The sequence below is a fragment of the Triticum dicoccoides genome, chromosome 2A (genome assembly GCF_002162155.2).
Source record: "Triticum dicoccoides isolate Atlit2015 ecotype Zavitan chromosome 2A, WEW_v2.0, whole genome shotgun sequence".
NCBI classification, from domain to species: domain Eukaryota; kingdom Viridiplantae; phylum Streptophyta; class Magnoliopsida; order Poales; family Poaceae; genus Triticum; species Triticum dicoccoides.
Window position 1 is genome coordinate 95,335,316 of NC_041382.1, and position 25,382 is coordinate 95,360,697.

Genomic DNA, 25,382 nt, shown 5'->3' on the forward strand with positions numbered 1-25,382 from the left:
TGTTTTTCTACATGATTTGCCATTATTTGTTTTTACTTTATGTCTTACGACGCATAATTCCATGAATCTTAAAATAGATTAGCTTTCTTATAAAAACTAGATGATTTTGAATGAAATGAACTATAAGAATTAAACGAACATCTACATCATGCATATATGACTCAAATCTTGCATGCTATAATGTGGTATTTATTCATAATTTGGTTGCCAAATCTCATGCGTGCAATGCACGTGTACCTTACTCTAGTCTAAATGGTGTTTGTGTGTGTGTTGTGCGTGTTGAGGTGCAAATTGTCTTTTTTTGGTACACGTTAAGCTTGTTCTTCCGAAATTTCAAGCCGCGCCTTGTTATGCCGAAAATTCAAGCTAGTGTCTCTGTCTATCGTGCTGCGAAACTCCCGCCTCTTCAACCCGCGCCTTGTTAGCCCGAAATATTTAATATATATCTTTGTCTCGTTGTGCTCCGACAACTCCCTCCATCTCAACCCGCGCCTTAATATTCCGAAATTACAACGCGTGCGAAAACTCCCACCTCCTGTGAAATCCCGACACGTGAAATACCCGTGGTACCCCTGAACTGAAAGAACCGCCTCAAATCGGTGGGGGTACTTTCGTAACTTACCCCACATTTTGGACAAGTGCGTCTCTAAGCCATGGTTCCCCACTGCCATCCCATCCGCCCACCCATTCATACACTGAGGCTGCAAAAACCCGCGATGAAACCCCACAGCCTGCTCCGTCCGCCACCCAGCCGAAGCCTCTTCCCCGACGACGTCGTCCAGAGCAACACATCGGCGTCCCTCATCCACCGTACCGGATGAGGATCTGTTGTCGATCTCATCGTCCCGCCGGTTCAGCCACACCGTCCTCCACCTTCAAGGAGCTGCCCCGACGTTCCCCTCATCTTCCGCGTCACCTCCATTCCCACACCACCGTCTTCACTTGCACCACCAGAAGAGCATCATCATCACCGTTTCCTCGGATGAAGCTGCGGCCTAATCAGCGCCATCAAAGAGGTTGTACACTAATCGCCGCATTTTTTTCTTGATTTGATCTCACGGTGCTGCCGGCGCTCGGTCCCGAGCCGACACAACGCGGCTCCATCCACGGCGGCGTCGCCGGCCACTTCCTCCACGGCGTCGCTCCCTTGGTGGCGACGTCCACATCAGTAGGACCTGCTGCTGCTTTAGCTCTCGCTCGCGCTGCTGCTCTGCTCTTGCTCCCGGTCCCCTGCCTGGTCTGCTCCTGCTATTGCTCTTGCTCGCGCTGCTGCTCTCGCTCTTGCTCTTGCTTGCGATGCTGCTCCAATTTAGCTACACTTCACTCCGATGCCGCCGGGGTGAAGGAAGAACCAGCCGTAGCGGGGAGGGGAGCTCGCCAGAGAGGTACCCCACTATCTATCTTAGGGTTCAGGATGGGGGCGGTGGTCGCCGGCGGTGGCGGGGCGTTGGCGGGGCGGTGGCGTGGGGATCGCCGGAGAAAAAGCTCGGCACGGGAGGGGGGGCCTAGAGGGATGGCCGGGGCAGCGGCGGACCAGCGGTGGGGAGTGTTTTCGGGGCGGGTGGGGCGGCGCACCGCCGGCCGCGGGCAGCGGGGGCTGCTGTTTGGCCAGCTCAGGGGGGTGGAGGTTGAAGATGAACCGCAGGCCCTTGATTTCGTATCCAACGGCTACAAAATCGACTGACCAGAGATGAAAAAGTCAGTCGACCGACATGTAGCCTCACCTTGCTAGTGCGTTCAGTTTCGACACCAAAATTCAGTTTCGATAGCAAAATTCAGTTTTGACAGTTAAGTTCACTTTCGACAGTTAAATTCAGTTTCGACAGTTAAATTCAGTTTCGACAGTTAAGTTTAGAGATGAGCGGCTGATGTATTTTACATCTAGCACTTTGTGTTTGTGTATTTTACGTCATGTATTGGAGATGCTATTAGAATTCCACTCAGGTTAACGTTGTTCATTGTCTCTCTTGTCCTGCTTCAGCCTCGGCGTCGTACAACTCACCGGAGCTGCTCCAATGACGAAACCCTCCATCACAGCGGAGCAGTACCTCGGGCTCCATCTCCAGACGCCTAAAATCTTCTTCCCCTCCTCGGACAACCAAGTCAGCCGAAGCATCCTCACCGGCCAACCCAATCACGCTAAGATCGACATGGCTTCGCCAAAGAGGTTGTACACTTGTTGCATCTCTTTTTTACTCTAAATGTTATATATATTGTCCACTGAGCACTCGTAGTAACGGGAAATACGATTATTTTATCCTACTATATGACAAGCAATGAGGTACCAGGCAACTTAGCTATCCGTGATGGACTCTCTTGAATGCCATCATTATTTATCTCTGCGTGTTTGAGCTGTGCATTTGTCAATGGGCCTGGGAGTTGAGCTAGTATGGCAGTGGCCTGGGTCCAAAGTAATAGAAGTAGCACAAAAACATTTTTTTAGTGTAGGATTTTCCTTGCTCAAGCCTGCCTACTAGAATCGCCGGTGCTTGAAAGGAAAAGTGAATGAAAAACATCGAAATTGGAAAGTTTCCTATGATACTACTTTTCATGAATTTGGTGCAAAGGAATGGAGCAAAGGAAAACTGTAGGATTTGTTCCTTTAGTGTCTCCTTGAAAGAAAAACCGTAGGAATTCTAATTTCCACTTATCCTCCTTTTCATATTCCTATTCATCAAGCACAAGACTAAGAGATAGTAGCATAATAGCATTATAATCGTACATTTTTCTTGTGGTTTGACTTAATCTCATCATGCTTTTTTGCATCCTGTGATCTTCCAATTGTTGTGAATCAAACACCCAGATTGGCAGAAATCCTATGTTTTTAAATTCTCTGTTTTACACATGCATTCCTATCCTATTCCTGTCTATTTCCTATCCCTGCATTGTTAGAATCCTCAAATTCAAACAAGCCCTTACTCAATTACTTATGTTACAGATATGTGTCAAAGAAAACCTTGTGTGGTTTGTCCTGCTCCTGCGGCATTGTGTTCCACCCCAGCTCAGCTGCTCCAACGACGGAAGGGTTCACCACAGCTGGGATTCGCTCTCCAGACTGTCTTTCGCCGCCTCAGATCTTCTTCCCCGTCGCCGGCAGCCACGACAACTCATTACCATCATCAATTGAGCAGATGACCTTGAGGACTACACGGGTCCGCAAGAGAGGTCGCACTCTTTCGTGTCTGTTTACATTATGCGTCGCTTAATATGATGACATGCTACATTATCGTCGTGTTCACCTATTAGACTCCGAGTCAGGTCCAAACTAATGTTGAAACTTGAGTTTTTAAATGGTTGTGGGGTACATATTGGGGCAGCAATCAGTACTATCTGTCTACTATCTGGTTAATCTCCGGTGTCTACTATGAGTTTCATGTTGGGTGCAAACAAACATTAAAGGAGCCATTATCTGTATTTTTTAACTAAATCTATTATCTGCCTACTATCATTGGTTTGGGTCTATCCACAGTTTGCTACCATCACTCTGGATTTGTGCATGCACTCCTTACATAATCTCACTATGTTTTATTCCTATGCATGCCAGTTATTGTACACAATGGAACTGGTCATGTAGAGCAAAAGAGACGAGCCTTGCATGGCAATAAAATTTCATGCAGACGTCGTTCCATGGTGGGCGCAAAGGCAGCCCCCCTCCACCCATTTTGGATCGTAATCAAGAGGAAGATAACTGTTATGAGGGGGATTCAGAAGGAGAAGAACACTCCTATTTACCCCATGAGGTCTTTGCTCTAACTTGGCATGCTGATGTTGGTAATATCATGCATATGGTGCCTTGCATTGCTTACTGTATACATTAAAGATGCCATCTTCTTAGTTTAGACATGCTTTGTGTCAATGCCATCTGTTTAGTTTCTTTATCATATATGTGAATCATGCAATGCCATCTTGTCTAGCCAGGCATCATATATGTGAATTTTGCAATGCCACCCTGGTTAGCCAGTCATCTTATATGTGAATTATATCATGCCATCATTTTTTTATTACGTGTTAAATTTGTCAACAATTTTAGTACATTCAATTACTCTTCCTGTGCATCGGCCATTTGGCACGGTCATGGAAAAATCTGGAGTGGAAACAAGGTCTTCAGAGCAGACAATGCTATCTAACGAAGTGCATGTCTTGCTGGTTACCGATAGCTCCTCAGAGGAGGATTCAGAGACAGATGACCAGTTATATCCCCCCCCCCCCGAGGTGCAGGCCCTAACTTGGCAGGGTTATGTTGCTCATATCGTGTGTATGGTATCTTGCATTGCTATGTCATTTGCTTAGTTTAGACATGCTTTGTGTGAATGCCACCTGTTTAGTGTCTAATTACCATATATGTGAATTATGCAATGCCATCTTGTTGCAAGACATTATATATGTGAATTATGAAATGTTATCTTGTTGCAAGGCATTATGTATGTGAATTATGCAATGCCATGCTGTTTAGGCAAGCGTCATATATGTGAATTATATCATGCCATCCTTTTTTTTGTATTTCTCATTGCTTTTGTCGACAATGTTTGTATATTCAACTGCTCTTCCTGTGCATCAGCCATTTGAATTGGTGATGGAGAAATCTGGAGTGAAAACAAGGTCTTCAGAGCAGACAATGCTACCTGCTGAAGCAGATATCTTGCTGGTTACAGATAGCTCTTCAGAGGAGGATTCAGAGGCAGATGACCAGTCCTATTATCCCCCTGAGGTGTATGCTTAAACTTGGCAGGGTTATATTACTCATATAATGCATATGTTGTATTGCAATGCTTAGTTTTTACATCATATACACAATATTGAATGCCATCTCCTTAGTTGACACATCATATATGTGATTGCCCTCTGTTCACTTCCTTAGTATATAAATCATATATTTGAATTATGTCATGCCATGATGTTTACATAGACAGCATGTATCTGAATTATGGCATGCCAACCCATTTTCTAAAGACGTAATATAGTTATATCATCTCATCATGTTTACATAGCCATCATATTTAAATTATGTCATTCTATCCGTGAATTACATCATGCCATCATGTTTCCATCGACGGCATGTTTGTGATTTATGGCATGCCAACCACTTTAATAGACACATCGTATAGTTATATCATGTCATCCTGTTTAAATAGTCATCATATTTTGAAGTATGTCATTCTATCCTGTTTAGTTAGCCATCATACATGTGAAATTGTGTCATGCTATCCTGTTTAATTAGCCATCATATATGTGAAATTATGTCTGCTATTCTTTTTGCTTAGACAACATAAATGTAAATTATTTCATGCCATGTTTTCTTCCCTACTATCCATTGCACCTGTCTATCTTACAATGTCTGTACATTCAATTACTTTTCTTGTTTATCAGCCATTTCAATTGAAGGGAGTGATGGCAGTATCTGTGGGAGTAAAACACGGTCTTCAGAAAAGATCGTGCTACTTGTCGATGCAGATAGAACCACGGTTGTACTTGCCCAAGAACCAGCCCCACCACACATAACCCACACTCATGCAGATTGTACCTCTACCCAGTTGGACAGAGAACCAGCTACACCCCTTCTAACCCCAACCCCAGCAGATAGAAACCCAGTTCCCGTTGACACAACACCGTCTCCACCACAGAGCACCCAAACACGAGCAGTTAGTAAGGCAACTGCAGTGCCCAAATCACGAGGACCACCACTCCGAACCCGAAGTCAACGCTTAAAACAGAAGAAGAATTGTTCTCAGGTCAGGTTCCGTAGCTATGGTTCATACTACTTTGCTCTTGCATCACTGTATTTACTGATACCAACTAATTTCAAATTTGAAGGATGCAATTGAAACTCCAATGGCGCAACAGGTATGTTTTAAACCTGTTTCTTCAACGTGTTTGGCTGTTTGCTGTTGTAACTTGCTCTATGTTGATTTCAGTTTCAATTGAATAAACAGTTATGTTCTCATGCCATGCACATTACAAGTGTTGTTATTGCTGTGTAGTTTCCCACACTTATATTCTGTCTATGCTGCTTTGTCTTAAATAGATATGATTCGAACTATATCTATCTTGATTTGGCAACATAAACTAGAATAATATAAACCATACAGTGACCATACTACATAGATATATGTTTGTTTCATGTTGTTATCCTGTCCACCTTACTACTGAACTGGTTTACCAAAATGAGTTTCATATACTACATTGTAAACCTGAGATGTGTTTGTTTGTTTCTCTTTTAGAACGGGGATAAAATATTGGAGAAGAGTACCCTGTTATGCAATGGTAAAGAAAGTAATGCAGACAAGGTTCAAGATAGTGGACATCCCTGTTGGTCTCCAAGAAAGCTGATAAAAACTATATTGAAGACACTGAGACAACCCCAAAGTCATGTCTTGATGTAGTGTTCGAGTTACTGGCTACCACTGCTGGCACTAGCTCTTCGAACTCATTGCCTGAATCAGTTCGGCTTCTTGAGTCTCAACTTCAAGTTGAAAGACATCGATCAGATGTTATGCGACAGGAAGCCGAAGGACTGAGGAAGTCCCTGCAGAATTCAGATGCATACTTTCTCGTGCAACAGCAAGCGCTGGAGGACTTAAGCGCCAAACAAGAGAAACTTAATAAGCTTGCTAAGCATCTTGCCAGCATTATGGGTACCCAGGATGTTGTTTCTTGAGCTCTTCTGAAGTGGTTTCAGTTCGGGACTTGTTTTGCTGCGACGTTTATATGCTATTGTGTTCCCTATATTTGCACTGGTGGCGAACTTTGATGCCCAGTGGATGTAATATGTGTAATAGCCGTGATAGCCTAGTGTAAGTTGCTTGCTTATTTATTTCCTTGTTGTCTTGTTTATTTGTTTGCTTGTAGTCAGTGCAGTTTTCTGCGGTTTGCTAGTGGCTGCAATAACCTATTTTTTAAAACTAGGTCACAATAACCATGGGCTAATATTTACTGTAGTGACACTGGGCCTCCTACGGGCCGTAGAAACAGTGGGCCTTCTACGGGCCGTAGAAACAGTGGGCCTTCTACGGGTCGTATCATCAGTGGGCCTTCTACGGATCGTATCATCAATAGGCCTTATACGGGCCTATGATCGATTGGCCAAACATGTGCCAAACAGACCGCATTCTGGCCGTAAACGGGCTAGAGTTGGAATCGTCCGTTCATGGGCCGACCATAACGGGCCATCGTTAATAGGCTGTATTTGATGACGCTATAAAAATGACCCAACGTATTAACGGACCACAAACGGGCCGACTGTAACCACGGGCTGAATTTGGCCCACAAGCAAAAAATGACAGTAACGGGCCATAAGTAAACGAATGCTGGAAATGAGCCCAAGAATAAATGGGCTCTGAGAAGGCTGAAAGATAACATGGGCTGGAGACGGCCCAACGGAATAACGGGTCGTTAATGGGTATAAAGTGATACACTGTTCATTACGGGTCAGTTTCACCACGGGCCGTTAATGGGTGTAAAGTGATACACTGTTCATTACGGGCCAGTTTCAACACGGGCCGCTAATGGGCCAAGAGTTACAAAGGGCCTCATATGGGCCGAAATACGTCATGGGCTATACATGGGCCAGAAGTGAAAACGGGCTGGAATCATATTGGACGGCCCAGATGACGCTACTGGGCCTAATTCGGATAGGGCGTAACGGGTCTTGGGTTAGCGGGCTGTAAATGGGCTATATGCGAACATGCCGTTAACAGGTTTTCCATGGGCCGTCCCGCAAGCTTTTGACCAAGTCAAATGGGCCGACCTTTTCACAGGAATGGACCACTGTTGTGTCGTGCCACATGTCTACGTATCATAGGCGCCTTCTGTCCAGTGAGTGGATGACATCTGTCCCAATAATGAGCCGACACGTGTTTCCTCTAGCCAATGATGATTTTACACGTGAAAAATCTCCATTGGTCGGGGCTGTTAACGGGTTATCGGATCCAAAACCCGACCTGATAGCTTAACGGCGTTCCGTTACGGTGGATGCCACGTGTCGGTCACCCTTGACGAAAGCACTTCTGTGACGCGCGATTTATTGTCATGGAAGTGGACACTTCCGTGATGATAATTTTGGTAATGTTATGAAACACTTCTACGATAGCACATGTATGACTATCTTGATTCTGTCATAAATTTGTCATGAATGTACATGTATGACAAAAAAAGCGACCTACTGTGACAAACACGTATCATCACGGAAGTGTATTTTCTTGTAGTGCATTGAGGTTCATTCTCAACACATAAGCAAATGTATTTATTGCAACAAGTGAGCCTTGCCGCAAAATCATCAGCTAATTGTACTAGCCGTGAATATTCTGCGGGGTTTACGCTCCCGAATGCCAGTGTCTTGAAAAGGTACCTCAACTCGTCGTAGGACAGAACACTTACGAAAATAGGCTGCATCGATCCAAACCGGGCTAATCTTTTAAGTTTACTTATGATAATGATCTTGCTTCCTCTGCTCATTCTTACGAAAAACAAGTGAAACTTTTTCCAATCATTGTCACCTACATCAGAAGCAAACTCAATAACTACCAACATCGTCCCAGACATGGTCCTTCCATGGTCAAGTATTGTCAAGAGTTTGTCTCCATTCAAGTGCAGAATAGAGAAGCGTGACCGAACCCTTTCGTCACCACACACATGAGCAACCAATGTTTTCTTCCCAATTGCAAAACCACTTATGATCGGAAGAACCGCCGGCGCATGATCACCAGGAGGGTTGTTGTGCTCCAACAAGAAGCTCAAGAGCCTTTGTTTTTCAGCATGTCGGCTGAACATGAAGTTGTTGGTGTAAAGATAAACATCATATGGCCTACGAGATATGTGCTCGCATCCATCCAGAAGCACTACAAATTCTGCCATGTTAGCAACAACAATTTCTAAGCTTTGCAAGGCACCATCTGACTCGAGCCGCATGGCCTTGTCATCCTTCTCGGCTTTTGTTCTAGAACGCTTGACGGGAATGGATAAGTACAAGCTGCTGCTAGATGAGTCATTGATGCTAACCTCGTCAATGCCTACACTGTCTTGGAGGTTTTGGTACCTCAAGGTGTCCAGCACGCGGTATCCTTTGTACATGGCCTCTGAGAGTGTCTTGAGCTGTAACAACATCCCAGAATTTGTTATGTACCGCGCATCTGCTTCCTCGACGATCATGCTGACTCTCATAAGGAGGTTCTGCAATCTCTCCACCATCTTCTCCTCTGACTGTGCATGGCTAAAGGAGGAGTGGTACTTGTTCATCAGCAAGGAGATGAAACGACTCACTAGTTCACCTGCGACTACAGATATGGCAGCCTCCATGGCAAGCAAGAACTGGATCAATGAGGGAAGCTGCTGGTCGGTCTATATGGAGTCTGGACAATTTGACTAAGCCTCTGCCAAGTCTTACAGAGATTCATCAAACAGTAGAAAAGTCCCCAATTGACTGCGACGAGTTCAAGGGTGGGTGACACACGGCTGCTAACATGTATCCTTATAAACTATACATGTACCTTTTCTGTATTTTGGTCTACTACCTCATGGAATACATAAGTTGGACTCCTAGAACATGTATATACAGTTTTATCTTGGTCAGTGATGAGAATAATTACAACTCCATACTTTAGTAGTGATCTTCCAGAGGGCATTGTACCCGAAAATCTTGCAAACAAGCTACTGGCCAGGTGCGACTTGCAAGTCATCACTATCTTCACGTCCGCCTTGGAGTGTCAGTTTTATCATCACCGGTTGCCCTTCTAGCAAAAGACGAGTCAGGCAGAGAGTAAACAAAAGTGTAATAACTCTGGACTCTGGTGCTAATCCACTTATGTGATCTGGTCTGGTGCAATCAGTATGCAGGTTACCTAGATACTACACTACCTAGGGTGTCTGTTCGTGTTTACCATCAAGGAAGTTAGGTTTCCTTCAATAGTGGTAAACTTGTAAAAAAAGGAGTTGGTTCAAATATATGTGCAATGGTTCCAAAATAATATCTGTACGTTGAGCTTGTGCTCTGGACTTTCATCCGATTTACAGGATGGATTTATATCCTGCTTGAAACTAGGAGTTGTGTTCCTACACGAAATTGTTTTGACCAAAAGCGCTTCATCATTTGCGGCCCAAAAATGGAGCAGATAGTCCGTGGAAAGTACCCAACGACACGAAAATGAACGAGTCGTATCCAAATCTCGGAAGCCAAACCTAGTACTGTACTACTACTATTACAGCAGATTAGCAAGAGAGCGAGGGAGATTGTAAAGGAAACAGAATGAGGATGCAGGGCTTAATTAGTTACCACCTCTAAGATTGTAACAGCTGACAACAAGAGCTCGCCTGCTTCTAGTCCTCTACATATGTCCAAGCTCGGTCTCATCTTCACCACTGCCGGCATTGCTCGTGAGGTCAGCGAGGACCTCCTCCTCGTCCTTGGTTTAAAAACCAGTTGCACTGGGGAAGATCAAGGAAGACGAGAAACAACCTCGCAGGCCGAAGCAGCAAGCGGTACGAGCTCACAGTCAATCCCAATAACTCTAGAGGCCTGCCAACAACAAAAAAAAAACGACGAGACATCCCCTGTCGTCCCACACGATGAATAAAAGACACGACAGCACCTTCTCAGGCGCCTGAATCGAAGTATTTGATAAACATCTGACAGATGATTGAGACACAACTATACTTCTCAACTAAGTTGAGAAACAACAAAACCAGTCTGTATATATATTTTTTCCACATAAAAGAGGAAAAGAGTAAAATAAGAAAATAAAGAAAAAGGAAAATAAAAATAAAACAAGAAAAAAATAAGTGTTTTTAGGGGAGAAAAAAATAAATGTGAAAAATAACAAACAAATGCTTATTCCAGCCTCCCCCGTTCGTCCCCTTGTATACTCCACGCTTGGCCGACAGAAAGAATAGTGGAAAGCTCATATCGACGTAAAAGAGAAGAGAAAAAAAACTGCGGCATATCTGGGCTGGTCGCACAGAGAAAACCCTCGTTGCTACGCTGCTAGCCAGCCTGCACACAAAAAAAGTGCTGCTCGCACGAAAAATGAATTGTGTAAGACTCAAAATGGAGTAAAAGTGAATATAAGCAAAAACTCGGTAATATGGGGCATGGAGTTTCTGCTCCCAAGCTTAAATGGACACCTACGAAAGTAATTTGATTTTGTTTTTGTACCAAGCATTGTTGGATGTTGTACATGCCTGTAAATTTCTGTGGAAAAAAATCATTCGTATTGCTTTGGTAGAAGACTAAGCAACGTCTGTGGTAGCAGGAACATTAAAATCTGGATTAGAAGGGCACTTTCGGGTAATCTGCAGATTTTGCGGTACAAAATTGCAACCAGTATATAGTTTTACACGCGAATCTGAAGACATCAATTTTATGCCTCATAAATCACACATACAAAGTGATGATTGGTCATAAAATTCTTAACAATCAAGAAATTCCAAAAAAAAATGGGTAAAAGCCGAGAAGTTTTATATTTTTATATTATGAAAGAGTCTAAAATTTTAATTCTTCTACATTGAATGGGTAGCTGCAGCAATAGATTTGGATCAGCCTTTCTTACACAATACCTAACTACCTAAACCCCATTTTTGCTATTGATAAGAGTGCTTATTATAAATGAATTCTTGCAAAAATATATCAAGAACTTATTTTTGCATTTTTTAGGTATAAAAAAACATCGTATAGGCGAAGAGTATTGTACTGGTAACATTCGTAAAACCATAAAAACATTTTGGAAGTACGTTTCCATGTCCAAATGATGGTTTGGAATTGGAGGTAGTAGTCGAGTCCGACCGAAATTCGTTGTAGTAGCTTATATAGCACCAGTCGATTGAAACTGGAGGTAGTAAGAGCATCTCCAGCCGTTGTGCCCCTCAGAGGCGTTTTTTTGGCCTCCTGGGGAGACCCCGGCGCTAACTTCGGCTTTGGGTGCGAAAATTTTCCAGCCGTTGTGCCCCTAGGTTGTGTCTTATTTTTTTCGCTTTGTCATTACAACAAACATGTTATGGGCACTGCCAGGCCACGCGAGCTCGAGCTCGTCGGCGACGTCCCCAACGGCTCGTCTCTTCTCTGCTCGGCCATGCCGCCTCCACCTCCGGCTCCTCATCTTCCCAGGCCGCGCCCGCTCGCCGGCCACGCGCTCACGCCGCTGCTGCGGGTCGTCGTGGCCGCCGGCAGGAAGCGGCCTTCGCCGACGTCGGCGAGCTGCACGAGGAGGACGACGGCAAGAAGAGGTTGCTCTGGCACACGAAGCAGCTCCGGTGTCTTGACTAGGCTGGCCACGTTGACGCAGGTGGAGGAGACGAAGCTGGTGGTGTCGATGGTGCCCATCTGGCAACGCACAGGGGGCGCGGGCAAGCTCCGCCCCGGCCACAAGTGCCAGCTCCCGCTCGCAGGCGGCGCCCTCCCGCGCTCGCCCGTCCGCGCCCAGCGCCGTCCTCCTCGCGTGGGCGCCGCTCCCCCCTGCTCGCTCGCGGGGCGGCCTGAGGAGCTCAGGCTGCCGCTGCTGCTCACGTCCCGGTCGCCGGACCCGCGCACGCTCTCAGCCGGGGAGGAGCTCATGGACGGCGGCGACCCAGCCGCGCTCGACGCCGTCGCCGCAGACCGTCCAAACGCCTGGGACACAGCCCTCGTGGTGCCGGTGCTGGTGTCGTCCGGGAGGAGGAGGGTCGGCGCCATGCTCCGCCCACCCGGCCGCCGCGCTCCGCCCAACTGCGGCGCTGAGAGGACGCGGGCAGGCGCGGGCGGAGGCGCGGCGAGGCGTGCCGGAGCGCAGCGGCGGCTTGGGCGGCCGGGTCAGGGCCTCGTCGGCGCGAGAGAGGCATGGGAGAGGAGAGAGGGTGAGGGTCCCAGATAAAAAAAAGGAGAGAGGGAGGTGGGAGGCTGAGGGTGGGCCAGTTGCATGCAAAAGCTAGCGCCGGTGTTCCCAGCTCGTCCCCAGCGCGCCGGGTTCCGGTTGAGAGCGCCGGCACTAACTTTGCCCAAATCCGGCGCAAATCAAGGCTATGGGGGTGTGGCTGGGAGATTTTTTTACCGCCGGCATGCAAAAAGTGGCTTGGGGGGGCGTCTTGGGGGCCCTAGTGGAAATGCTCTAAGAGATTTCTGAACTGAACTACTGGGAAAGCTAACAGCTAGAGATACAACAAACGTATCCACTGGATATCTGAGCTATATATGTCTACAACACCATGACATTCTCATCGGATAATGACACGACCTAACAAAACAATGTTCTATCACTCAATGATATCCAATGTTACAAGTTACACCAAGCGTCGCGGCCTTTCAAAGGCTCGGCAGCTCAGAAGTATATGAAGAGCTTCTCATCAATCTTGGACTGCAGCTTGGCGCACTGCTGCTCTAGCTTGGCAAGCTCATCGTCCCATTTGAGTGGAACCAAATCTCTTAGCTCTACTCTTCTCGGTGCGTCGTGCGTGTCGTCATAGGTAGCTCCATGCATTGGGTTTACCTCACCATCAATGTGTGCCAGTGCCTGAGGTTCGTCGCATGCTGGGGTCGGCAGCGGAGGTGATGGAGGTCTCAGTGGTGGACTGTCAGAATCAAGGTCACAACTGACCTCAATGATCTCGTCTAGCGAGAGACCAGATGGCACAGCAGGCATCATGTCATGGTCCTCCAAAATGGGCGCTTCGCCTATAGTATCGCTGTTGGCAGTGAGCCCATGCTGTGTTGCAGGGGGCTGGTAAAGACGCTGACTCAGGACATAAGCTTCTGAGAAATCTCCGGTAGAAAGCCTCGCTAACCTCCAGTTGTAGATCCGCCGGAAGATAGTAACCCAGTTCGGCACAAGATAGTGATTCGAGTCACGGAGCTCAAGATCAACACCTTTCTGCACCATAATCTTTGCCTCAGCAACCGCCTGGGCTCCATTTAACAACTGAGCCGACTGGGTCAGATATCTCGTCAAGCACTCCTCAAGATATAGCTTCTGATCTTGGATCTGCCTGCCCATGTAAGATCCTTGTTTTAGCCAAGACAAGTCGTCACTGAACCCTGGAAGCTGCAAACACTTTACGGTTTCTACCAGCGGCTGGATTCTTGATGGCGATGACCATCCAATGCTAGGTAAGAACATTTCTGTGAACAACCTCTCACTGCTCCATCTCTCCAGAAGATCAATCTCAAGAGCTGGCCACTGATTAGGACTTCTGTATGCTGCTGCCAAAATCTCTTCTCCAAGCTGGCTGACAGCGTTGTTGAATACTGAGATGCAATGCTCAGGACCAACTTCAGGTGCAACACGCTTGTTAAGTAGCTCAAGTGATGGGTTCAAGTAATTCAGAAGTAACTCGTGTGTCTTCACGAGGATGACATCAGGCTGTAGAGGAAAACTGTTCGCCATCCACTTTAAACCTTCTCGCAGCTTGTCATCGTCAAAGAAGCCATTGATATAACCTTCAGTGCAGCTTCCAGCTAGAAAAACAACCAAGGATGAAGCAATCTTTCCTTCACTCAGACCGCCGACGCCAAGCTTATCAATGACATTTTGTGACGCATAATCATACCCTTCATTATATGTGTCACCACTTAAAATCAGAAGAGGGAGACAAGATTGAGGAGGTATGGAGGCTAACAGACTGCTAAATCGTGCCTTCTGCATTTCCCACGGAATGCTTTCAGATACCACAAATACTATACAGTTTGTGCTGTCAGCAATTTCGTTACCAATAACTTGTTGGTCACTGGCCCTGACAACAGATAGGCAGCATACACTCGGAGAACTGAGCCACGTTCTCCAAATTGAGAGGTCTGCTGAAGTAAGAAGCAATCCATTATCTTCATTTCCAGAACCCATGAGCTTTTTGAGTAACCATCTCGAGGCAACATTGTTGCTCTGAGATTTCATGGCACCTGGTGGGACAAGTACTAGCATCTTCCAGCAGATGCACCTAGCATCAGGTTTCTTTTCAGTTAAAATAGGACCAACCAACTCTGAGACATTTAGTCGTGACCAAGATCTTTGTTGCCGTGTGTATCTTTCTTTAAAGGCATGGCCAATGTCTAGCTCGTGGACTGCATGCTTTGGCACCTTCATTGTAGAAAAGTCATCATTTATCGTGGACTTACAAATCATCGAAATAAATTGCAGAAAACACCAAGCTTTGGAATAAATAGAACATGTCTATGGTAGACTTACCACTGCAGTTTGGTGAACTGGTGGTCCAAGTGACAGAGAATTCAATGCTGCAATAGCAAGGGCATTTTTCTGCTCTCTCAGAGATCTCTGATCCGCAGCACGCTGCCTCCATTTCCTGTATGATCACAGTAAGACAAAGGTTCGGTACATTAAAGAATTATAGTGACATAGATCAAGGATAACAAAACCAACCTCAGTATCAACTTTAGCCTTTCATCTGAAATTGTTTTCTTTGGAGACACAACAATTGGTAACGAGTCATATGTTGTTTCATTATTATTTTGGTCATCTCCATCCTCATGACCAGGCAATAGGGAACCTGTAGGCCACACACGTTCTATTAGATTGACTTGATGATATGATGTACTTTCATCATCCAAATCTGTATCACTGCCAGAGCCATGTGCCCTGAGCTCATCTTCCTCTTCATGCATATGGGCGTAATCTGAGGATACACCATCTGCCAGAGGATGTGAGACTATGGTTGCCACCAAAGCATCAACATGTTGAGTGTAGGCTTCTGACTGCGGTATCTCCATTTGTTCTCTCGAGAAGTCCACAAAATCACCATTCTGGTCTTCAGATATTATGAAATCATCAGTCATCGTGATCTTGCCTTTTGCTTTCGGTGAAGCTACTCTCTGGTCATCCATCCATCCTGTGTGCGAGAGAGCATGCTTGGTAGCACGCGGAGAAGTGCTAAGAATAACTGGAACACTTCCCTTTCTGCTACCAGTTGGGGAAATAGGACTTGAATATGTTGAATTGAACTGTTTATTGCCAGCTTTTGGAGAAAACAGGCCAGAATACGGCGAGGTAATCTGTCCGCTAGAAGTGGGAGAAACAGGTCCAGAAAACGATGGGCCAAACTCTTTTTTCGCAATAACAGGAATCACAAGGGCAGACCGTGGCAGAACCGGCTCTCTTTTGCTAGCTGGGGAAGGAAACCCGACAGAATATGGTGCAACAGTCGCTTTTTGACCAGTGGGAGCACAAACTGGACCAGAAGATACATCATCCACTATTCTCTGTGATTTCTTCGAGTGCACAAGTTCAGAACAACCAGATGGAAAATCGCTCTCACTCTTAAGAAAAGGCCCTTCTTTCACTAGGTACGGTCCTTCATACTGCTTCGATCCAAAACCATGGTATTCTAAGAGACTTTCAATGTCCTCATCCTGAAAAAGAAAGACACAAGATGATATCAATTTTTCCATAATGAATAATTTACTGTTTGAATAAGAGAACACTTACCTCCATTGCAAGCCACTCCACGACATGTGAAATAGGGATGCCTTGGCCAATCTGCAGACCACTGTGCAATGAAGCCAGAGCTTGCCTTCTTACCTGGGTAGAAGAAATGGGTTAAGCTTTACAAAAGTGTGAACTGACAAACAATTAGCCTACTACTAGCAAATAGTGAAAGATAATACTATTAAAACAATTTCCTGTGCACAGAACAACAAAGTATATCTGATAAGTGGCCCTAATACAGTATAGGAGCAGAATTGTGGTCTATGGTCAAACAGGCATATCCACAATTCCTAAAGGGACGGAATAGGTCTACCAGTGTTGCACCATAACTTGAAGAGGATCATGGTATGGAAGAGGTAGACTAAAACTCACGCTAGACGACATTAGGTGCGAGAGACTTAATTCTGTCTTGGTTGATCTGAAGTTCTGAACAAAACGCAATGACGTCCTCTGAGGTTCATGTCATCACACCCTTCCTGTAAAAGCAGGTAGTCATCGACCTACAGGATGTTGGCCAGGCGGCTACATTGAAATCCTTGGTGACCTCAGCAAGCCAAGGGCTCAATGCCAGTGTTGCATTTCGCGAGATATCAGCAAGACTCCAACGACAGTTTATGGTGATGAGGAGCGGCCCTTAGCATGGCCAGATGTTGTGGAAACTGCCCACGGCACGGCGAACGTGCACCAGACAGCAGCAACGTGAGGACATCCTGACCTGTCCATTGTGATCTCACCACACATACAGCCTGGCTTCGATTGACAGTGCCGAGAAAACAGCTGGGACAAAACAATGGCCATACTAATGTTTGAGAGTACAGACAACGAAGTAGAGATTAAGGCGAGATGGTAGTTTATTACTGTAGGATTTAGGAAAGCTCGATGTTAAAGATATTAAGTCCAGCATGCGTAGTTTATCAATTAGCAGGAACGGATGATGCATCAGTAGCATGGAGGATAATTAGGGAAGAGGTAGAGATAAGAGTTCAATTCGTTTACAAGAAAGAGTCTCAAGTATTAAGGGCGAGGTTAAGTAGCAACATGATAAATTGATAATCTTTCAGATCAAGCAAGAAATGAATCATGCACACCTCCATTTGCTAACTCTGAACCCGTCTAGTTCTCTCATCCAAATTTATGTCATTCTATCTCCTTCTAATACCATATTGGCTTCATTCCCTTTGGGCTTTAAGTCATACTGCTTGGCTCTACTCTCTATGGCAGCAGTGCCATGAACTAATGTTCACATCAACCATTGTTTCCAGAAATTTTGATTAGTGACTTCTCAAAACATAAGAATACTTTAACTAATACAGAACGTATTATAAATGTAAAGAAGTACTACCTCTGTACCAAAATATAAGACGTTTTTGTAGGTTAAACTAACCTACCAAAACGTCTTATATTTTGATACGGAGGGAGTACAATACTGGCCAGGGAGAACTAGTCAATGCCAGATAGTGGCGGATCCATAATTTTTACCCTGTGCGATCAATTATTACTGTCACATTTTCATACACTATATAGACCGTATATGTAAACTGTAACAAGTAGTCAAGTACAATGGTCGTTTCAAAAATTTGAAGGGTTGATAGATCCCACTACTTCCTCTAGCTAGCTAGGGCTGAATCAGCTTACAGTACAATGAAAACATGACAAAAGTTAAGAATTTTATTGTGCTACCAAGCACCTTTTGTCTTGTGAAAAACAACAGCAGGTCCTACTAATTACAATGAGAAACTGTCAGTTCTGAATTCTGGTAACACGTTTTATTATTACAAGGTTACTTGCCAGTATAGATGCACAATAGAGAACTAGAAGTATGTGCATATTTGAACAAATAATTTCAGTAAAAGGATATGGTACAAAAATGAACAGCCTTTCATCGACAAACTATTCTACCTTCGCGAAGTGAGCATGCATCAAGCAAGCCTGCAAATATGTTGCTTTCCTTGCAAGCCGGAAGAAAGCAATGTAGTTTCCCATTCTGCATGCTCTGAATTGCATGACAAAAGTTGGTGTTAAGTCAAATCAAAGTTAGTAAAGACCCAGGAATTCAAATTATGCCATAAGGTATGACTACCTTGCAACTTCTCTTGCAAACAAGACGTCTGGGCTGCCTCTAATTTCACGAGACATCTTAGCAAGGTCCAGAGATAACTCAGAAGGTTCAACCTGATTCAGATGTACACAGAAGTCAGCAAAACAGCAGAAAACAACAAGACCCACTCAATTCACCTCACCTTGTAACCAGGATGCTTGTCTAACTTGAGCAGTGCATAATAACCCCGGAACTCCTGTTCTGTTGAGAAGAGCACACCATTTCTCCTATGGTCTTCATACATTTGAAATAGCTCAACTGATGTTTTGTTCATCTGTTCAATGTTGAGGTGTGCATCAAAACCCTCTGAAAAACCTTCTCCTTTGCTGTACTCACATAACTCGTGCATTGCTACAATGTGGAGCCTTATCTGGTCAAGAAAATAAAAGAAAAGCAAAGTTCACGATGAAACTTACTGGGAAATAAGTTTACCCAAAGAAAAAAAAACATTTACGGACAGTGGGAAAAATAATAAAATTGGAATTACCATTTGCTCGAGCATAGAAATAGCCTCTTGATTGAAGAAATGTTGCATTCTAAGATCCATTCTTATCGCTCGCATCCTATCCCACAAGAAGTTGTATAAGCCCAAGAAACTATCATCATATGTGTGATCCAGCAAACTAAGAAGGTATGACATGGTCTTCTGCAGAACTGGCAGAGGCCTGATCAACTCTGCATCTCTCTCAGCAGTCCTAGTATACTGTATCAATTAGATAATAACTTCCATCATGCTTCCTGTTACTGGTGATGAGAGATAAATTCAGATAGAATCCTGTCATACTGGCAGGTGATAAGGTAAACATTATATACCTTTTTAACAGCAAGAAGCTCGGTGGTTTGGTTTCTGTCTCCACCTAACCTCTCGTACCTATCAAGATCTCCCTTTCTCTCGCGCTCCGCCCTTTCAGGCTCTAGAAACAAAGCACGAATACATGTTTGTAAGTAGCATGGTTAAGAAAATACATTGAAGAGTTGAGAATGACCAAAATAACATTGCGCAAAAACAAGTGATATGATCTAGTGCAGGAATCACCTGGGCACATATAGGAACAAAGCCCAAGAATTGCGGCTAACCCTGGGGGGTCCATGTCAGCCATAGTACTATCATTTGATCTGACTGGAACTTTTCCCATTGAAGAGGCTTGTTTCTGTTTGTCCGCTTTTGCGAGATCATTGATATTTTCCACTGGCCTGCTTAGTTCAACATTGAAACGAGCCAAACGCTTGGCTTTTGCCTGTTTTTCTCTACAGCAAATGTTACATGAGTCAATAACAACAAACAGTATATTTGATGAAAAAAAAGGGTTTGCCACATTATGAAGCTGGCATAAGCACCTCTCAAGTTCAGTTGAAGGGATAAAGTCGTCACCGTCATCCAAAGGAAGGGTCACGCTCCTAGAATTGAGAATCGAAGGCTTTGGTGGAGAAAATGTAGGTGTACTATATTCTTTTGAATAAGTATCTGAAGGACGGAACTGCTGATACGGTGGTGAACGCACATCACCAATGCGAGATTTTATTTGACTTCCAACCTTGAGAAGGGATGCTTCAGACCTGTAATAATAGCAACAAAGTCAACTGCTAAATGACATAAAGTAAAAGATAAGCAAGCACAGTAACAGATCAATTCGTTTATTAACTACCGCTCCTAGGCATAAATATGGTAGATGTGTTAGATTGTGCTCTTACTGGTCATAATTTATTTATTTTAGTCGTTATTGCATCTTTTATCAAAACTAATAAGTAAAACTGACATACAGCAAAATAAACTCGAAGGATTTACCTCTGGATATCAGCCTGTGAACGAAGATTCTGGGCTGCAACATTACTGCTGCCAAAACCTGCAGGTGCCGGCCTAATGTTGTCTCTAATATCTGAAGGTGCCCTCATCCTTTTTGAAGTTTCAATACTTACATCATCAACCAAGGTATCCGCATAGTTTATCAGTCTGTAAAGGAAGCAGCAGGAAAATGCTTTATGCATTAGCCACAAGTCCACAATACATCACTAATGCAACTAGTCATTTTAAATGCCAGATTTCAGGCTTTAGAATTAGCGCTCACAGGAACCAAACCCTAAACCGAAAACCGAAAAAGTTAGTAGACAAATAGTAAAGAAGAATTTCACAGCTCACATTTCGAAAAAAAGAAGTCACTAAAAATGAAGAGAAAAAAAAGGATTAGCATGAAAGGTTAGTGCATACTATTGAGGGTTTCCACATTTTAAGAGCTCGAATAAAACACTAGTTGCTTAATATTCCTTTAGTGAGACTAAAAGCTACAAGGAAAATAAATTTTCCAAAAACTGTGTAGAGAAGACCGTCTCCATGTTCGTATTCTTGATTCAGTTTGGTAACACACTGACCAAGTAAAGAGAACACGTTACGTAATAACAGGTGTGTCATGTTTTGTTTGGTAACCCATGCCCAAAAATGACTATGCCCAGCATTTCACCCATTTCCATACTGAATTGATTTTCCAATGGATGATCATGATTATCTAACTTTCTCCAGTCTAGGATATTTATACGAATTCAAAGTAGCAGTGATTACCTATATATACATACGTTGTGGGGTGTTGAAGCACTTAGGAGTTAGGAGATCACATGTATATTTAATTATTTATGCAGCAACAGAAGAAAACAGGCACGCCATAAAGAAATGGCAATCAGTAGATGGTAGTACCTTCTAGCATTTGCACCAGTGCCATGACGAGCTTCAGCACCATCAACATCCTGATAGGATAAAGTAGGTGACCTAGACCTTTTTGAAATGCTATGATCCATTGTTCGACTTTGAAGTGGAGCTGAGAATCTAAAGAAGGATAAAAGGAAGAAAATATTACAGAGCCATAAACGCATATGTACCAACAGGAGCACAAGCACAAGAGATGGCATTAACCAATGATTTTACAGTGATCCAGGTAATAAATGTGATCACAGAAGCAAATTTACGTTCAATTTGCAGTATTGCGTTACAGCGCGGAAGTTCGTTATATCCATTGCTAAAGTTCTTTTGAATAGGAAGAATGTCCCAGCAGGGGGAGAGGGGTTACTCCATGCAAACCTACCAGCATCACAATGTTGAGCATATTTCTAGTAAAAAAACTTGAACAGCTCGCAAGACAATCACAATAAATATTTTATCTAAAAGTTTTTTCCTTTTCTCGACTCAAATTAGTATCACCAAAGACTATTTAAATAAAGACTATACAGGCTGCATACTACTGATGAACACAAAAAAATCAAAAATATAATGGTGCTCAGATCAACTATGTGGCAGTTTACGACAGTCTAGCCGACAGCACCTTTGTTCTCTCATATGATCGTTCATCTCTTGTTGAGCCGCACCACCAAGCACTGATGAAGAAGATGTACTAGTCCCTGAGGCAGGACGGGGCCTCCCAATACCAGGAACTAAATTGCTATTCAGAAGAGGAGAGAATGTAGCACATGCATCATGAAAAGGAGACTGGTTCTGGATTCCAAACTTGGAAGGTGATAGATTAGGCCTGAAATATCAGTAAAAACAGGGAGATAAGCAGCACAGCACGACCAGTGACATTTAGTACTGAAATACTAATTATTAGCTAAGTAACCGGTACTACACTCTTTTATGAGATAATTTGCAGTGAGACACTAATAAAACTTAAAATACAATTAGAGTAAACAATTACTAGTTGACAATTTCTATCGAAGAACTCACATTTGCACATGATCATGAGGCTCAGCACGCTGTGTAGGAGTTAATTTTGGAAGGCTTGATGATGGTCTAAACTGTCTGCTCATGTCTAATGGTGGTGATCTTGCTGTCTTTCCAGTCTCTGGAGGTTGCATTCTCATTTGCACTGAAGATTGCGCACTTTCATTTTCAAACAACGGGTCTGCATAGTTTACCAACCTATCGATGGAAGAGACATTAGATTTAAAAACACTGATAGCTGTACCCACAAGGTTATAGTTGCAAGCTCCAGGGAAACCCAACTGAACTCACATCCAACAGAAAAATCCTCTCCAGACCTACACAACCATAATCCATGTAGGGTGGTCCATACAAAGACATGTCAAGCATGCCAGCTAAGATCAACTACACAACATGTAGCGTATCCTAGTATAATGATATGCACCATTTTTCATTTAAGAACTGACGGTGATTGATGTATTGTTCTCTGACCATGGCCTTCTGGCAAAATAACGTACTCCCTCCATTCCCTTATACAAGGCCACAAACTCATATTACAGGTACCAAGATAAAATTTAATGACTCCTTTGCAAGTCAACTTTTCTTTTAGTTAACCAGGATCATTAATACATCACAAGTATGCAACCAATGAATGAGAAGGAAGTGACTGAGTGTCATTATGACTACATGCATGTAAGTATTAAAAAGTTGCTAGTACAAGGAAACATCATTAATTTTTGCCTCGATTACTGTTGGTGGCCTTGTATTGATGCAAAATGTATTTTTGATAGTCGCCTTGTATAAGGGAATGGAGGGAGTATAAACAACAGCATTGGTACCTTTGGTTTTAGCCCAAGGCTGCCCTACCAAATACTACCTCCGTTCCCTAATATAAGACCTTTTAGCTTTTTCTTGAGTCGTATGTATCTAGACACATTTTAGTATGTATGTACACTCATTTTAGTATGTATGTATCAATATTTTGAAATAGCTAAAAGGTCTTATATTAGGGAACGGAGGGAGTATTTGGCTAGCCAAAGTTTGGTCAAGCTTTTGCTTACCCATGAGTTTGCTAACATTGGCAAGAAATGAACTAGAGTGGGCAAAAGAGAAGTTGGCATTTCAAAAGTACTGGCAACTATCCAAGCAAAGACCAAAATTTTGGTCATGAGCTGAAAATTGGCAGGGTGAGCTTTGTCCACCATCCAAACATACCCTAGAGTTCAGCAGAGAGTGATGAATATTTGGCTCAGTGGCTCATTGCGCAACTTTCAGAAGAAGATTGCATTGTACTGACAAGGATTGTCCCACCTACAACATTTGGACGACTTAAAGGAGAACAGTCGCTGGGTGACCTATATCTACGTATCAAGCCCTTATGTACAAATTTTCTGCACGCCATGTATACAAATGTTTTAAAGATATTGACTGGAATATATTGGATGTCCATTATGAATTCAGATAGCTTGACGAGAGATACAACATGAAGTAGTTTTACCTTCTTTGCCCCATACCATTATCATTTTCTGAAGGAACATTCACATGCTGATTTGATAGATTCGGCGGGGACCTGCTCCTTGAGGAAATACCAGGATGCATGGGCCTGCCTATGGATGGTGCAGCTACTCTGAATGCGAACACAAAAACAATCCATCAATAATGTACCATGGGTATCGCAGGTTTGGAACTGCAACCAGATGGGCTAGGATTAGGTGATTAACCACCAAAAAAGTTAGATCTTAGTCTACCATTCCAGCAGCAAGGCACCTTATCAGATATTTTGAGTTGGCTTGAACAACATGCAATTTTAGATGTTCCTTTTTATGTGCCATACCCTGCTCAATATCATTCACTTGGTACACAGTCACCAGTGTGGCTAAGTCTTGTGAATTGGCAAGTCCCTCCGTAACAAAATAAAAGATGTTTTTTATGCCCTATGCAAAACCAAAAAACGTCTTATATTTTGATACAGGTAGTACATGGTTGCTTCGTGCCATGCCAAGTCTTGCGAATTGGCTACATGGTTGCCTCGTGCCATGCCACGATCTCTAACGATCAACTTAGGACAATCCGTATTGTAGAAACTAGATCACTAGAGTTGCTATGACGCGCTAATAGTCAAATGTCGCAGGCATACGACCAAATACAAACTCATATGCGCATTTAGCCATCTCCAATGGGGAAACGGAAATCATACTCTATGCAATCACTGAATATGTGAAACTACTGCGAGTGGAATATATCTGCACAACGCCAACTACACTATGCGTCAGATTCTGAAGCTACTACACGCCTGTTCTTACAGTTACAGCTACTTGGATGCAACAGCAAAGCAAGTACAGAACAGAAACCTAGCCGACACTAGCCAGCCAGCTCGACAGCAAAGCTCAAACAACACAGATGCCACTTGAGGGTGTGGGGGGTGGGGAGCACTCACCTCGGCTGAGACTGAAGATGGCGCGCGGCGTGGCGAGCGGTAGCAGCGGCCGCGCCTGGGTCGACGGCACGAAGAGGGCTCGGAAACCTCACGGGACCGGAGGCGCCGGGAGCAGCTGCGGCCGGGCGCGCGGAGGGTGCCGGTATGGGGATGGGAGAAGTAGGGTGAGAGATGGGAGCCGCTGCGGAGAGCTGGGGGCGAGCGCTCGGGAAGCGCGAGGAGGGGGGCACGAAGGGGGCGGCCGGGCGAGCCGAGGGGAACTGCACGGGGGCGGGCTGCGCCGCGGGAGAAGGGGCGGTGGCCGCGCCGGCGCCGAAGGCGAGGGGCGCGGAGCCCGGGCCGCGGTTGAGGGGCCCCGCGTCGCGGCCGAAGCCGGATGCCTCCATCGCGGGGCGCGGAACCCTAGCCGGCGGCGGGTGTTCGTCGCCGGCGCGCGTGGAGGGAGGAGGAGTGGGGTTTGAATTGCAGAGAGATCGGAGGTGGGGAGGGGAGGGGAGGGAGCCGCCGGGTCGAAGCTTTTGGGTTAAGCGGCTCGGCGGGCAAAAGGGCTACTGACAGGTGGGGCCGGGCCGTCAGCCGAAGGTGGAATCAATTGTAGAGAGGTGCCTGCGGAATCGTGTATTCAGCTGTCACTCCTCGTGAGGTGAAGCTGTGAAGGCCGATTATCTTGGCCGTTCATGCATTAACGAACGGAACTGATAAGTCCCGAACGTTCGACGTTTTTACACCTCGTCCCGAACGCACTCGTAGCCGTCGCACGCATCTTGACGATAGCCC

General features: G+C 44.6%; 1 protein-coding gene and 1 pseudogene across 1 annotated transcript; both read right to left on the reverse strand.

The window, feature by feature from the left end:
* Positions 1–9,291, reverse strand: part of LOC119359081 — a 44,983-nt pseudogene extending 35,692 nt beyond the window's left edge.
* A 3,821-nt stretch (positions 9,292–13,112) lies between these two features.
* LOC119353567 (SAC3 family protein B-like) lies at positions 13,113–25,045 on the reverse strand. The gene is made up of 17 exons (XM_037620187.1): positions 24,606–25,045; positions 23,667–23,795; positions 22,193–22,387; positions 21,795–21,998; positions 21,173–21,301; positions 20,273–20,437; positions 19,825–20,043; positions 19,523–19,734; positions 19,300–19,400; positions 18,974–19,189; positions 18,629–18,856; positions 18,469–18,560; positions 18,288–18,381; positions 16,389–16,481; positions 15,327–16,312; positions 15,135–15,249; positions 13,113–15,026 (listed from the first exon to the last, which is right to left on the reverse strand). Exons 1-17 carry the CDS (start codon positions 24,989–24,991, stop codon positions 13,278–13,280), a joined length of 5,313 nt encoding a protein of 1,770 aa, XP_037476084.1. The 5' UTR covers positions 24,992–25,045; the 3' UTR covers positions 13,113–13,277.
* Between the last annotated feature and the right edge of the window lie 337 nt (positions 25,046–25,382).

Coding starts and splice junctions, on each gene's coding strand:
- LOC119353567 (XM_037620187.1), bottom strand. CDS start 24,991: ATGGAGGCATCCGGCTTCGGCCGCGACGCGGGGCCCCTCAACCGCGGC. Junction 23,796..24,605: donor CATCTTCAGTCTCAGCCGAG/GTGAGTGCTCCC, acceptor GTTCGCATTCAG/AGTAGCTGCACCATCCATAG. Junction 20,044..20,272: donor TCACAGGCTGATATCCAGAG/GTAAATCCTTCG, acceptor CTATTATTACAG/GTCTGAAGCATCCCTTCTCA.